Source organism: Coregonus clupeaformis, chromosome 14 (assembly GCF_020615455.1).
Source record: "Coregonus clupeaformis isolate EN_2021a chromosome 14, ASM2061545v1, whole genome shotgun sequence".
NCBI classification, from domain to species: domain Eukaryota; kingdom Metazoa; phylum Chordata; class Actinopteri; order Salmoniformes; family Salmonidae; genus Coregonus; species Coregonus clupeaformis.
The window spans coordinates 40,217,025-40,230,658 of NC_059205.1; the positions used below are offsets into that span (position 1 = coordinate 40,217,025).

General features: G+C 42.9%; 1 protein-coding gene across 2 annotated transcripts in view; it reads left to right on the forward strand.

Annotated features, from left to right (window-relative positions):
- The window catches only part of LOC121580908 (BMP/retinoic acid-inducible neural-specific protein 3), a 109,464-nt gene that overhangs the window by 61,684 nt on the left and 34,146 nt on the right, over positions 1–13,634 (forward strand). For both annotated transcript variants that reach the window (XM_041896084.2, XM_041896083.2), the window contains exons 4-5: positions 343–524; positions 3,180–3,285. In XM_041896084.2, coding sequence (XP_041752018.1) covers positions 343–524; positions 3,180–3,285 — 288 coding nt within the window. The remainder of the gene's footprint in view (positions 1–342; positions 525–3,179; positions 3,286–13,634) is intronic.

The following is a 13,634-nucleotide window of genomic DNA, read 5'->3' on the forward strand; positions in this document are numbered from 1 at the left end:
CCTCAAGGTAGATGAGAGCTAAGCACACTGTCTGGTCTAGCAGAATCATGTGAATACTATGGTGTTATTTAGAAAAGTCTGGGGTTTCATACAAGACAGAGATATACCTTTATAATCTGTCTGCAGTCTATAAACTTTTGTCTGAATTCCTCCGTTAATTCCTCTCGTGGAGGATAATGTCACCCATTACTCTCAACAAGTATTAAAAAATGTAGTGTCATTATGATTCAAGTGACCCAGTTGTTCTAGTTGTTCGTTATTATTAAGGACTATGGGCATCTTTGACTGAAGTTCCCTCTTGGAAAAATAGTTATTCTGTTCTTCTATTCTATCTTTCTACAGGAGAAGAATCGTTGACAATCTTCCTGGATAAGCAGAAGCTCAGTAAGAAATCGGAGGGACAGGGAAACAGCTCGGTGGTCTCCCTGGAAGTATTGCATCAGTTGGCTGCCTCTTATTTCACAGACCGCGAGAGCACCTTGAGAAGACTTCACCACCTACAGATAGCCACCTCCGCCATAAAGGTAAATCTACTGCTACTCTCAAGGACACTCAGTCATTGAAGCATCCCATTTCTTTTTCTGAATATATTTGATTCGTTTGCTAGAGTATATCCAATTTGTCAGTGGGTTATACATGGAAGTTGTATTTGGCCGGTTAGTTTTCATTTGAATGTGAAATGGAATGATGGTAGGCTACTGAGACCTTTGGCATTGAGAAATCGTTCCGTGTGTCTGTAATACAATGCTCAACTACAGTAAAGAAAGGATGCATGGGGTAATGTTTTGTTGCTTAGCAGCTAACTACTCAGCATACATTTGAGTTCTACACACACACTAAAAGGCAGTATTCTCATCTGCATGCATCGAGTACTGATGTATCATGATGACAGGAGGTGAGTGGGTGGACAGGGTTGGCTTTCAACATTTATTCAAATAATGGCTGTAAGATTTTCCAACTTTTCACCTCGGATAAAATAACTTAATCTGAACATTTCGGACTTGATCGTGATTTTAGATAAGTGCTTGCCCAACATGTTGTGCTGTGACTCTTAAAAAGCTTTTCAGATGTTATTTTACACCAAGCAGAAAGAGCTATACAGCCTGTACTGTAGTGCATTGCAACTGGTGATTTTCCATTTAGCCTATTAGATTCAAGTGGGGTATTTTTTGCTTTTTAATTATCAGACTTTCCCTTATTTAGACAACATCCTGGTCAGCTAGTCATTCATATTGTACCTTAAATTGACAAATGGGTTACAGTTTATTTTCTGGGTATTTACCAGCACAGCTACATACCATTTGGTCTCTATTGTTCTCTGGTTGCATCTAGAGGACAAATGTCCCATTTGACCTATGGTACACTTCACTGTCATCATGACCACATACAGTACAATGTCATTATTTGTTATGACACTCAATTGTCCTGGGGATATTGCGAGTAGGTTTGAGCTTAGACTACACCGACAGCAAAATATAACGATAATGATAGCAATATGACATCATCCCAGTAACAGTCCTATACTGTATGCTCCAGCTTGATCTACTTTAAACTGCATTTAACTCAATCTACTTCAATAGCTCTGTTTGGACTGTAAGATTATTTGTCAAAGTCTATAGAGCTACCATTACCATTTTACAGAGTACTGGTACCTTCATGTTTGTCAGAAAGTTTCACAATGGGCTCTACTAGCTATATGTATCCAAGCTAACTGGCAGACAGCAGGACCATCTAAATAACATTAGCTGTCAGGTCTGATGAAGCACCAGGACTCAGTGAAAGGATAGACAGTTAAACACTCACATTAAGAAGGCTTCAGCCCTGCAGTGCTTCAAGACGAGAAGCTGCTGGTTACATTTTTGCTAAATTATCATCTCTAGTATGTGAGCCACCTGCTCCTCAATGCTCTGCCAACTCAGGTAATCATCCAGGAGAGAGTGGGTTTTGCTTGACCTGTCTGCGTACATGCCTTTAGGCTTTGTGTTTGCAATGAAACCGCTGGAGGAGGAATTAAATATATTATCTTATGTTAGTGCAGGGCGACCATGAAGTACTTCAACTTAGTCTGAATATATTGCAGTCTTGTAGTTGAAACAGATTCACAGACACAACTGTAGTTGAAACATATTCACAGACACCTTCACAGACACAACAGTAAGACGAATGCAGTATAGTCCACAATGCATAGCATGTATTGTTGCACTGACTTGGTATTGTTTGACGGGTCGATTGAAAAACAATAATATCCAATTAATAATTTGTAAAATACCTTATTAATTGAGTCTATTGTAGCTTACTGGCAGCATTTCTTTGACAATAAATACAATTTTACTCCTACATAACTGCAAGGGAGATTTGGAAGGAGATTTGCAAGGGAGGTTTATATTGATGGGTGAGATTTTATGAGGACAAAGTGGCACCACATCATTTGTAAAACATCATTTACTGGTCAAAATTGCTCAGCCAGAGGCATATCGTTCGTATTATTGCTAATTGTCCCATCATTAGCTTATACTCAGAAACCAACATTTGTATTTTTTCATCTCTTTCACTATTGTGTTCTTGTACATTCTTCTCATCCAATAACTAACTGCACTCTTAGGAAAAAAAGATGCTATCTAGAACCTAAAAGGGTTCATCAGCTGTCCCCATAGGAGAACCCTTTGAATAATACTTTTTGGTTCCAGGTAGAACTCTTTTGGGTTCCATGTAGAACCCTTTCCACAGAGAGTTCTACATGGAACCCAAAAGGGTTCTACCTGGAACCCAAAAGGGTTATCCTATGGGTAGTACAGCTGAAGAACCCTTTTGGAACCTTTTTTTCTAAATGTGTGGAAAGTCTCATATGTACAGGATCTTGCTTTTTCACGGTTGCCTTTTCAATATTCGAGCTCCTTACTACTGTATATTATTCATATTTCAATGACAGGAGTTGCAGGGGCATCATTTCATTTTTTCTGATTTCTCCTGGCTTTTGGCAAGATAGCATTTTTTGACAGATGTGACATCTGAAAAATAGTACAGATGATAGTTCTCTGACTATCAGCTCAGATGAATGCAGAAGTATTTTGGTATGGTTAGACAACCGCCCATACTGTTTACTTTACTGCCAGAAACGGGAACAAACAGGTGCATGATTCACCAGTAATAAGGCATTAAAATATCTCCTTGTTTCCTAGGTAACAGAAACTAGGACTGGGCCCCTTGGATGCAGTAACTATGACAGCCTTGATTCTGTTAGCTCTGTCTTGGTACACAGTCCTGAAAATAAAATACATCTAAAAGGTAAGCTCTTTTACTGTGTTCTACAATATTTGTGTATAATCATAGAAATAGAATGAATAGAACGGTCTTGGAAGCTCCAACCCTGGCAATTTGACTGGTAAGGGCTGTTCTTTGGCCCGAGTCAAAGCCAAGGGCCGGGAAACAGCCCTTAGGAGGGAGTTATCACATGATAATCCATGGGTTCAAGGGTCTTATAGCTTTTATAAAACGTTTGCCAACATATTTTTAAAAAAGTTTAACGACATTTTACAAAAATGAGGAAATTAGTTTTATTACATCCTTCCACCAGACAATATAGTTCGGGCAAAAGCCAGTTGTTAGTTCTGAAGTTGCTAACCTAAGAGGCTGGTTGTTAATTCTATTCTTATGTTTTGACCCAGTCGTTCATTCTATTAATTCCACGTTGCTATGCTAAACAAATAATTGGCATGTAGCTAGCTAGCAGAGGTTCAATGATTACAAGAGAGACAGTATGAAAAATGTATGCTCTCACTAACTGTAAGTCGCTCTGGATAAGAGCGTCTGCTAAATGACTAAAATGTAAAATGTAGACAAGAACTTCAATAAATAATGATTTAATAAATGACTTATAAATAGGCAACAACCAGCTAGCTGATTGTTGAGTCAATAAGATCGTTATGGATGATTGCTAGGCTAACATTACTTTTCATTTGCCAGCTAGCTAGCCAAGTACAGCTAACACACAATCACATCAAGCAGTTGAAGTGACAGCAAAGTATGTGCATTTCCGTTTCTATTGCCAATTCTTTGGATATATCCATTACAATGATCCTGATAAATGAATTCACCTGGATCAGAGAAGCTGTCAGTCACGTTCATATGCATGGCACGGTGGAGATCGCAAAACAAACCAAATGATAGGCTAGTAGAATGGGGAAATATTGTCTAGACACTTTTTTCCATGAAGTTTATAAATTGACTGGCTGGGCTATGGGACAGTGGATGCACATTGATACATCTAATGGAACTGATAACAGGCATTACCCGTGGAATGCGGGAATTGTGGTGCTCTAACTCCCTGCTATCAACCAATCAACATCCAGGATCCAAACAACCCGTTTTATAAGATGCACAAATTTCCATGGTGTTTTGGAATGTTCTATCAACTGATGCTGGATTGCCATGGTAAAGTAGAATGTTCATTCAAATGATGCTAACTGATGTGGCTCATGCAATGGAACACATTTTTTGTAATGTCAGTTGAGTTGACTCAACAAATCACAGCACAGATTTAAGGGTACATGTTCTGCTTTTACTTAGGGTGTGTTCGTAAATTCAATCTGGAGTGCCAGAGTGTGCTCAGAGGGTGCTCTGGGCGTTCGTAAATTCAGAGCGTTGTCAGATTGTCCATTCGTAAATTCAGAGCATTTCGCTCTCGGAGCGTTCAGAGCGCACACCTCTCAACGGCAGTCAAGCACCCAAGCTAACTGGCTAACATTGGCTAGCTTGCTAGTTACTTCCAGACACAAATGAGAGAACACCTCACTCTGACCATTTTACTCGCCCTAGCAGGGCTGGTTAGGCTGTTCATGTTATCTAGAGCGTTGGTGACTGTAACTGTGCTGCTGGCAACAATTTAATTATGTTTTTTTTGCCTACGTTTACTGACACCCGTCATATTCAACGGGTTTGCAATTTTTTTTATTTGTGAGTTATTCTGTCCTCTGGCACATTCAGACGAGAGTGCTCTGAAATCGGATTAGATAGCCAGAGTGCATTTAGGAACGCACCCTTAGTGGTGCACGACTCCAACTCCTGTGGTTGGTGTCGACTCTTGCTCGACTCCCAAAACACGCTGAAACGGATGTACACTCACATACACACTACCTCTTTATTGCAGAGTCCTACTAGAAAGACTACATTTACGTTCTAGAGGACTGACATGAGTATGATGCTGCCCATTTGCTCATCAATTTAGCCTATAATACCTATTTTGTTTGAATATAGAAGGTGATGTGTAGGTACTAGAATATTTCAGTGATATTTCTGCTGTGTTCGGCCTTGACTGATCCCATGGGATGATGCGGCACACTCTACGCTGATAAGCCTATTCTTTGCCATGTTATAGCCCTATTCAGACGGGTATTACTAGAGACGTTGGTTTTGTAATTATTACCCAAGCATGTGCGTTATTCCAGGGGACGATTCACACAGGATTCTTTTTTCAAAACTGCCCCCTGTAATTCCACATTTTTTCAAATTTAATTTTACTCTTGTGACGGAAGCCTGGAGGTTTTAATTGTAGGTGTGAAGATATCTCAACGTCATGTTTAGACGATAATAGGCTAGCTACACTGATAACTGGTGCTTGGCTGCCAAATGTATAGGTCTCCCCATAATTAAAAAATTTATGAAGTGTGATTATAATCATTATTTTAACGATCCATGGTAGACATCCTTCCTAATAACAATGCCTCAACATCCTGCTGATTTGAGCTGCTCAACCGTATTTGCACTTGACTATGCTTATGGATGAGAAAGTGAACTTGCCATTTCCAAACAGTTTAGCGGGGATGCTTTGCGATCTATTGCCTAGGACAGGGCTCTCCAACCCTGTTCGTGGATAGCTACCTTCCTGTAGGTTTTCATTCCAACTTTAATCTAGCGTGTCTGATTCAATAATTAGCTGGTTGCACAGGAGGTTGGTGACACCTTAATTGGGGAGGACAGGCTCGTGGTAATGGCTGGAGTGGTATGGGGGAAATGGTATCAAATACATTAAACACATGGTTTGATGCCATTCCATTAACTCCGTTCCAGCCATTATTATGAGCCGTCTTCCCCTCAGCAGCCTCCACTGGCTGGTTGATAAACTGAATCAGGTTAGTTATAACTGGGGTTGGAGCAAAAACCTACAGGAAGGTAGCTCTCCAAGAACAGGGTTGGAGAGACCTGACCTAGGACACCAACAGCCAGCCAGGTTTTCATTAAATAACCTATAGGCACAATACCTTTTATTGCACATTTAGGCCTAATTAAACTGATGCATTTGGCGATGTTCAACTTCAATTCACTGGCACTATGAAGAATAGCTTAACCATACTCATTTATAGCATAATATACAGTCATGGTCAAAAGCTTTGAGAATGACACAAGTATTGGTCTTCACAAAGTTTGCTGCTTCAGTGTTTTTAGATATTTTTGTCAGATGTTACTATGGTATACTGAAGTATAATTATAAGCATTCCATAAGTTTCAAAGGCTTTTATTGACAATTACATTACGTTTATGCAAAGAGTCAATATTTGCAGTGTTGACCCTTCTTTTTCAAGACCTCTGCAATCCGCCCTGGCATGCTGTCAATTAACTTCTGGGCCACATCCTGACAGATGGCAGCCAATTCTTGCATAATCAATGCTTGGAGTTTGTCAGAATTTGTGGGGTTTTGTTTGTCCACCCGCCTCTTGAGGATTGACCACAAGTTCTCAATGGGATTAAGGTCGTGGGAGTTTCCTGGCCATGGACCCAAAATGTCGATGTTTCGTTCCCCGAGCCATTTAGTTATCACTTTTGCCTTATGGCAAGGTGCTCCATCATGCTGGAAAAGGCATTGTTCGTCACCAAACTGTTCTTGGATGGTTGGGAGAAGTTGCTCTCGGAGGATGTGTTGGTACCATTCTTTATTCATGGCTGTGTTCTTAGGCAAAATTGTGAGTGAGCCCACTCCCTTGGCTGAGAAGCAACCCCACACATGAATGGTCTCAGGATGCTTTACTGTTGGCATGACACAGGACACAGGACCAGAGGGGAAAAAACTCTAGACCACCTTTACTCCACACACAGAGACGCATACAAAGCTCTCCCTCGCCCTCCATTTGGCAAATCTGACCATAACTCTATCCTCCTGATTCCTGCTTATAAGCAAAAACTGAAGCAGGAAGCACCAGTGATTCGGCTAATAAAAAAGTGGTCAGATGACGCAGATGCTAAGCTACAGGACTGTTTTGCTAGCACAGACTGGAACATGTTCCGGGATTCTTCAGACAGCATTGAGGAGTACACCACATCAGTCACTGGCTTCATCAATAAGTGCATCGATGATGTCGTCCCCACAGTGACCGTACGTACATACCCCAACCAGAAGCCATGGATTACAGGAAACATCCGCACTGAGCTAAAGGGTAGAGCTGCCGCTTTCAAGGAACGGGACTCTAACCCGGACGCTTATAAGAAATCCCGCTATGACCTCCGACGAACCATCAAACAGGCAAAGAGTCAATACAGGTCTAAGATTGAATCATACTACACTGGCTCTGACGCTCGTAGGGTGTGGCAGGGCTTGAAAACTATTACAGACTACAAAGGGAAGCACAGCCGCGAGCTGCCCAGTGACACAAGCCTACCAGACGAGCTAAACCACTTCTATGCTCGCTTCGAGGCAAGCAACACTGAAGCATGCATGAGAGCACCAGCTGTTCCGGACGACTATGTGATCACGCTCTCCGTAGCCGATGTGAGTAAGACTTTTAAGCAGGTCAACATTCACAAGGCCGCAGGGCCAGACGGATTACCAGGACGTGTACTCCGAGCATGTGCTGACCAACTGGCAAGTGTCTTCACTGACATTTTCAACATGTCCCTGACTGAGTCTGTAATACCAACATGTTTCAAGCAGACCACCATAGTCCCCGTGCCCAAGAACTCTAAGATAACCTGCCTAAATGACTACCGACCCGTGGCACTGACGTCTGTAGCCATGAAGTGCTTTGAAAGACTGGTCATGGCTCACATCAACAGCATAATCCCAGAAACCCTAGACCCACTCCAATTTGCATACCGCCCCAACAGATCCACAGATGATGCAATCTCTATCGCACTCCACACTGCCCTTTCCCACCTGGACAAGAGGAACACCTACGTGAGAATGCTATTCATTGACTACAGCTCAGCATTCAACACCATAGTGCCCTCAAAGCTCATCACTAAGCTAAGGATCCTGGGACTAAACACCTCCCTCTGCAACTGGATCCTGGACTTCCTGACGGGCCGCCCCCAGGTGGTAAGGGTAGGTAACAACACATCTGCCACACTGATCCTCAACACGGGGGCCCCTCAGGGGTGCGTGCTCAGTCCCCTCCTGTACTCTCTGTTCACCCATGACTGCATGGCCAGGCACGACTCCAACACCATCATTAAGTTTGCCGACGACACAACAGTGGTAGGCCTGATCACCGACAACGATGAGACAGCCTATAGGGAGGAGGTCAGAGATCTGGCCGTGTGGTGCCAGGACAACAACCTCTCCCTCAACGTGACCAAGACAAAGGAGATGATTGTGGACTACAGGAAAAAAAAGAGGACTGAGCACGCCCCCATTCTCATCGACGGGGCTGTAGTGGAACAGGTTGAGAGCTTCAAGTTCCTTGGTGTCCACATCACCAACGAACTATCATGGTCCAAACACACCAAGACAGTCGTGAAGAGGGCACGACAAAGCCTATTCCCCCTCAGGAGACTAAAAAGATTTGGCATGGGTCCTCAGATCCTCAAAAAATTCTACAGCTGCACCATCGAGAGCATCCTGACTGGTTGCATCACCGCCTGGTATGGCAACTGCTTGGCCTCTGACCGCAAGGCACTACAGAGGGTAGTGCGTACGGCCCAGTACATCACAGGGGCAAAGCTCCCTGCCATCCAGGACCTCTATACCAGGCGGTGTCAGAGGAAGGCCCTCAAAATTGTCAAAGACTCCAGTCACCCTAGTCATAGACTGTTCTCTCTGCTACCGCACGGCAAGCGGTACCGGAGTGCCAAGTCTAGGTCCAAAAGACTTCTCAACAGCTTCTACCCCCAAGCCATAAGACTCCTGAACAGCTAATCATGGCTACCCGGACTATTTGCACTGCCCCCCACCCCATACTTTTTTACGCTGCTGCTACTCTGTTAAGTATTTATGCATAGTCACTTTAACTCTACCCACATGTACATATTACCTCAACTACCTCAACTAGCCGGTGCCCCCCGCACATTGACTATGCAACGGTACCCCCCTGTATATATAGCCTCCCTACTGTCACTTTATTCTATTGTATATATAGCCTCCCCTACTGTCACTTTATTTTTACTTCTGCTCTTTTTTCTCAACACTTTTTTGTTGTTGTTTTATTCTTACTTTTTTGTTTAAAATAAATGCACTGTTGGTTAAGGGCTGTAAGTAAGCATTTCACTGTAATGTCTGCACCTGTTGTATTCGGCGCATGTGACCAATAAAATTTGATTTGATTTGATTTGATTTGATTTGATGGTAGCGCTCACCTTGTCTTCTCCGGAAAAGTTTTTTTCCAGATGCCCCAAACAATCGGAAAGGGGATTCATCAGAGAAAATGACTTTACCCCAGTCCTCAGTAGTCCAATCCCTGTACCTTTTGCAGAATATCAGTCTGTCCCTGATGTTTTTCCTGGAGAGAAGTGGCTTCCTCGCTGCCCTTCACACCAGGCCATCCTCCAAAAGTATTCGCCTCACTGTGCATGCAGATGCACTCACACCTGCCTGCTGCCATTCCTGAGCAAGCTCTGCACTGGTGGTGCCCCGATCCCACAGCTGAATCAACTTTAGGAGATGGTCCTGGCGCTTGCTGGACTTTCTTGGGTGCCCTGAAGCCTTCTTCACAACAATTGAACCTCTCTCCTTGAAGTTCTTGATGATCCGATAAATGGTTGATTTAGGTGCAATCTTACTAGCAGCAATATCCTTGCCTGTGAAGCCCTTTTTGTGCAAAGCAATGATGACGGCACGTGTTTCCTTGCAGGTAACCATGGTTAACAGAGGAACAACGATGATTTCAAGCACCACCCTCCTTTTAAAGCTTCCAAGTCTGTTATTCTAACTCAATCAGCATGACAGAGTGATCTCCAGCATTGTCCTCGTCAACACTCTTACCTGTGTTAACGAGAGAATCACTGACATGATGTCAGCTGGTCCTTTTGTGGCAGGGCTGAAATGCAGTGGAAATGTTTTGGGGGGATTAAGTTAATTTTCATGGCAAAGAGGGACTTTGCAATTAATTGCAATTCATCTGATCACGCTTCATAACATTCTGGAGTATATGCAAATAGCCATAAAAAAATGGAGGCAGCAGACTTTGTAAAAATTAATATTTGTGTCATTCTCAAAACGTTTGACCACGACTATATACTTTAATATACTTTTGGTATTGCTAGACAAGACATTGCCAGATACAGATTACCAAGAAATAGTCTATTCGCACGGTGTGAGAGTGTGATTTGAAGGAGTCAGGTGCAGGAGGGTAAATCACTGAATACAGAGTTTATTCCGTAGTACACAGTTACGCTGGATAGAGTCAACAGCACAGGGCGTAATACAGGCGCACTGGAACACAATACAGGCACACAGGGAGAAATAACCTCGGCAATACAAAGTACGGGTAGCTCAACCGAGCTACACTCATCTTCACAAAACAATCACCCACAAGGACAAGGGGGCAGAGGGAACACATATACACAGACTAATGAGGGGATATGAACCAGGTGTGTGTAATTGACAAGACAAGACCAATGGAATGATGATATACAGTGAGGGAAAAAAGTATTTGATCCACTGCTGATTTTGTACGTTTGCCCACTGACAAAGAAATGATCAGTCTATAATTTTAATGGTAGGTTTATTTGAACAGTGAGAGACAGAATAACAACAAAAATATCCAGAAAAACGCATGTCAAAAATGTTATAAATTGATTTGCATTTTAATGAGGGAAATAAGTATTTGACCCCCTCTCAATCAGAAATATTTCTGGCTCCCAGGTGTCTTTTATACAGGTAAGGAGCTGAGATTAGGAGCACACTCTTAAAGGGAGTGCTCCTAATCTCAGCTTGTTACCTGTATAAAATACACCTGTCCACAGAAGCAATTAATCAATCAGATTCCAAACTCTCCACCATGGCCAAGACCAAAGAGCTCTCCAAGGATGTCAGGGACAAGATTGTAGACCTACACAAGGCTGGAATGGGCTACAAGACCATCGCCAAGCAGCTTGGTGAGAAGGTGACAACAGTTGGTGCGATTATTCGCAAATGGAAGAAACACAAAAGCACTGTCAATCTCCCTCGGCCTGGGGCTCCATGCAAGATCTCACCTCGTGGCGTTGCAATGATCATGAGAACGGTGAGGAATCAGCCCAGAACTACACGGGAGGATCTTGTCAATGATCTCAAGGCAGCTGGGACCATAGTCACCAAGAAAACAATTGGTAACACACTATGCCGTGAAGGACTGAAATCCTGCAGCGCCCGCAAGGTCCCCCTGCTCAAGAAAGCACATATACATGCCCTTCTGAAGTTTGCCAATGAACATCTGAATGATTCAGAGGAGAACTGGGTAAAAGTGTTGTGGTCAGATGAGACCAAAATGGAGCTCTTTGGCATCAACTCAACTCGCCGTGTTTGGAGGAGGAGGAATGCTGCCTATGACCCCAAGAACACCATATCCCCACCGTCAAACATGGAGGTGGAAACATTATGCTTTGGGGGTGTTTTTCTGCTAAGGGGACAGGACAACTTCACCGCATCAAAGGGACGATGGACAGGGCCATGTACCGTCAAATCTTGGGTGAGAACCTCCTTCCCTCAGCCAGGACATTGAAAATGGGTCGTGGATGGGTATTCCAGCATGACAATGACCCAAAACACACAGCCAAGGCAACAAAGGAGTGGCTCAAGAAGAAGCACATTAAGGTCCTGAAGTTGCCTAGCCAGTCTCCAGACCTTAATCCCATAGAAAATCTGTGGAGGGAGCTGAATGTTTGAGTTGCCAAATGTCAGCCTCGAAACCTTAATGACTTGGAAAAGATCTGCAAAGAGGAGTGGGACAAAATCCCTCCTGAAATGTGTGCAAACCTGGTGGTCAACTACAAGAAACGTCTGACCTCTGTGATTGCCAACAAGTGTTTTGCCACATTCTGTCTCTCACTGTTCAAATAAACCTACCATTAAAATTATAGACTGATCATTTCTTTGTCAGTGGGCAAACGTACAAAATCAGCAGGGGATCAAATACTTTTTTCCCTTACTGTATGGAGCGGCAGTAGCTAGTAACCCGGTGACGACGAACGCCGAAATCTGCCCGAACAAGGAGGGGAGGCAGCCTCCCTTGCGGTTGCCCTTGCTGGCTCGCCTGCTCGTCTTTCACTTTGCTATGAAAAACGCTAGTGTGTGTTTGGTCTTCGGTCTGTTGCATGTAGAATAGCTCAGCCTACTCATTGGTAGCCCCTACTTTAGGCTACTGAGCTTGTTAGACATTGCAAGCCAAGAAATTGAGAAATACAGCATTAAGATAGCCTATAGCTTACATCTTTTGATTACCGATGCACGGTTCTAACTGTTTGCCTGGTGGCCGACATGCCTAACTATGCCTGGCTGTGCCCATCCCATCTCTCTCTCTCTCCCTCGCTAGCTCGTGCTTTCTTTGCTGTGAGAGATATGATAGTTTGTGTTCTCAAAGTAGACTACGGCAAATAGTTTCCTCTGTTGCAAAAATACTGAATCTTAGGAGCTTGACACACAGAAATAATACGTCTAGGTTGAAGATGGGAAGGTTAACACAACGTTATAATTCCATGAGGAAGCGTTAGAAAAAAATTAACAAATTCATGGGACCAGCACCGTTGCTGATTATACAGGATTAGCATTGAAAACATGACCAACGGTCCGGAAATCCAGTAATGAAGTGGCTGTAGATTATTTTCAAAACATGTACAGTAAATCTACAGTAACACTCAAAATGGCTGCCAGTCCACCCATTATGCCATCATTGACTTGAATGAAGACGCCCTTTCTATTCATTCTGTTTTTATGTGTATAATATACTCATTATATTATTTGCACTTCATCTCATTTCCTGGTACAGTGTGTTTATGCTGCAAGACAAATGACTTGGAATCCACAAAAATAATTTTGTTGCCAAGAAGAGAGAATTACTTTAGTTTCAAATGATCATAACTCTTCAACGGGATGTAAGGGATTATTTAGGTGGAGAAACTTTCTTGCAAACAGTACACTCTCCAGGCAAAGGCTTTGTATTCCCCTTGTGTTCTTCACTGTTCTTGACAGCTCTGATCTATACAACCAATGCCCTATGATTTAGATAAGTGTAGATCAGTGCTTCTAAGCTAGCAGTGGACTCTCATTATTCATTCCTCAAGACTATTCAAGACATTCATTCAGACTCCTGCATGATCAAATCTCAGATCATAAATCTTATCTGTGAAACAAGGTTTTTTAAAATCCTTGTGTTTGGGATTTTTTTGGTGATGGATTCATCCATCTACTTGGGACTAGTGCTTTAACGAGGTAGAAGAGAAGCTTTGGTGAC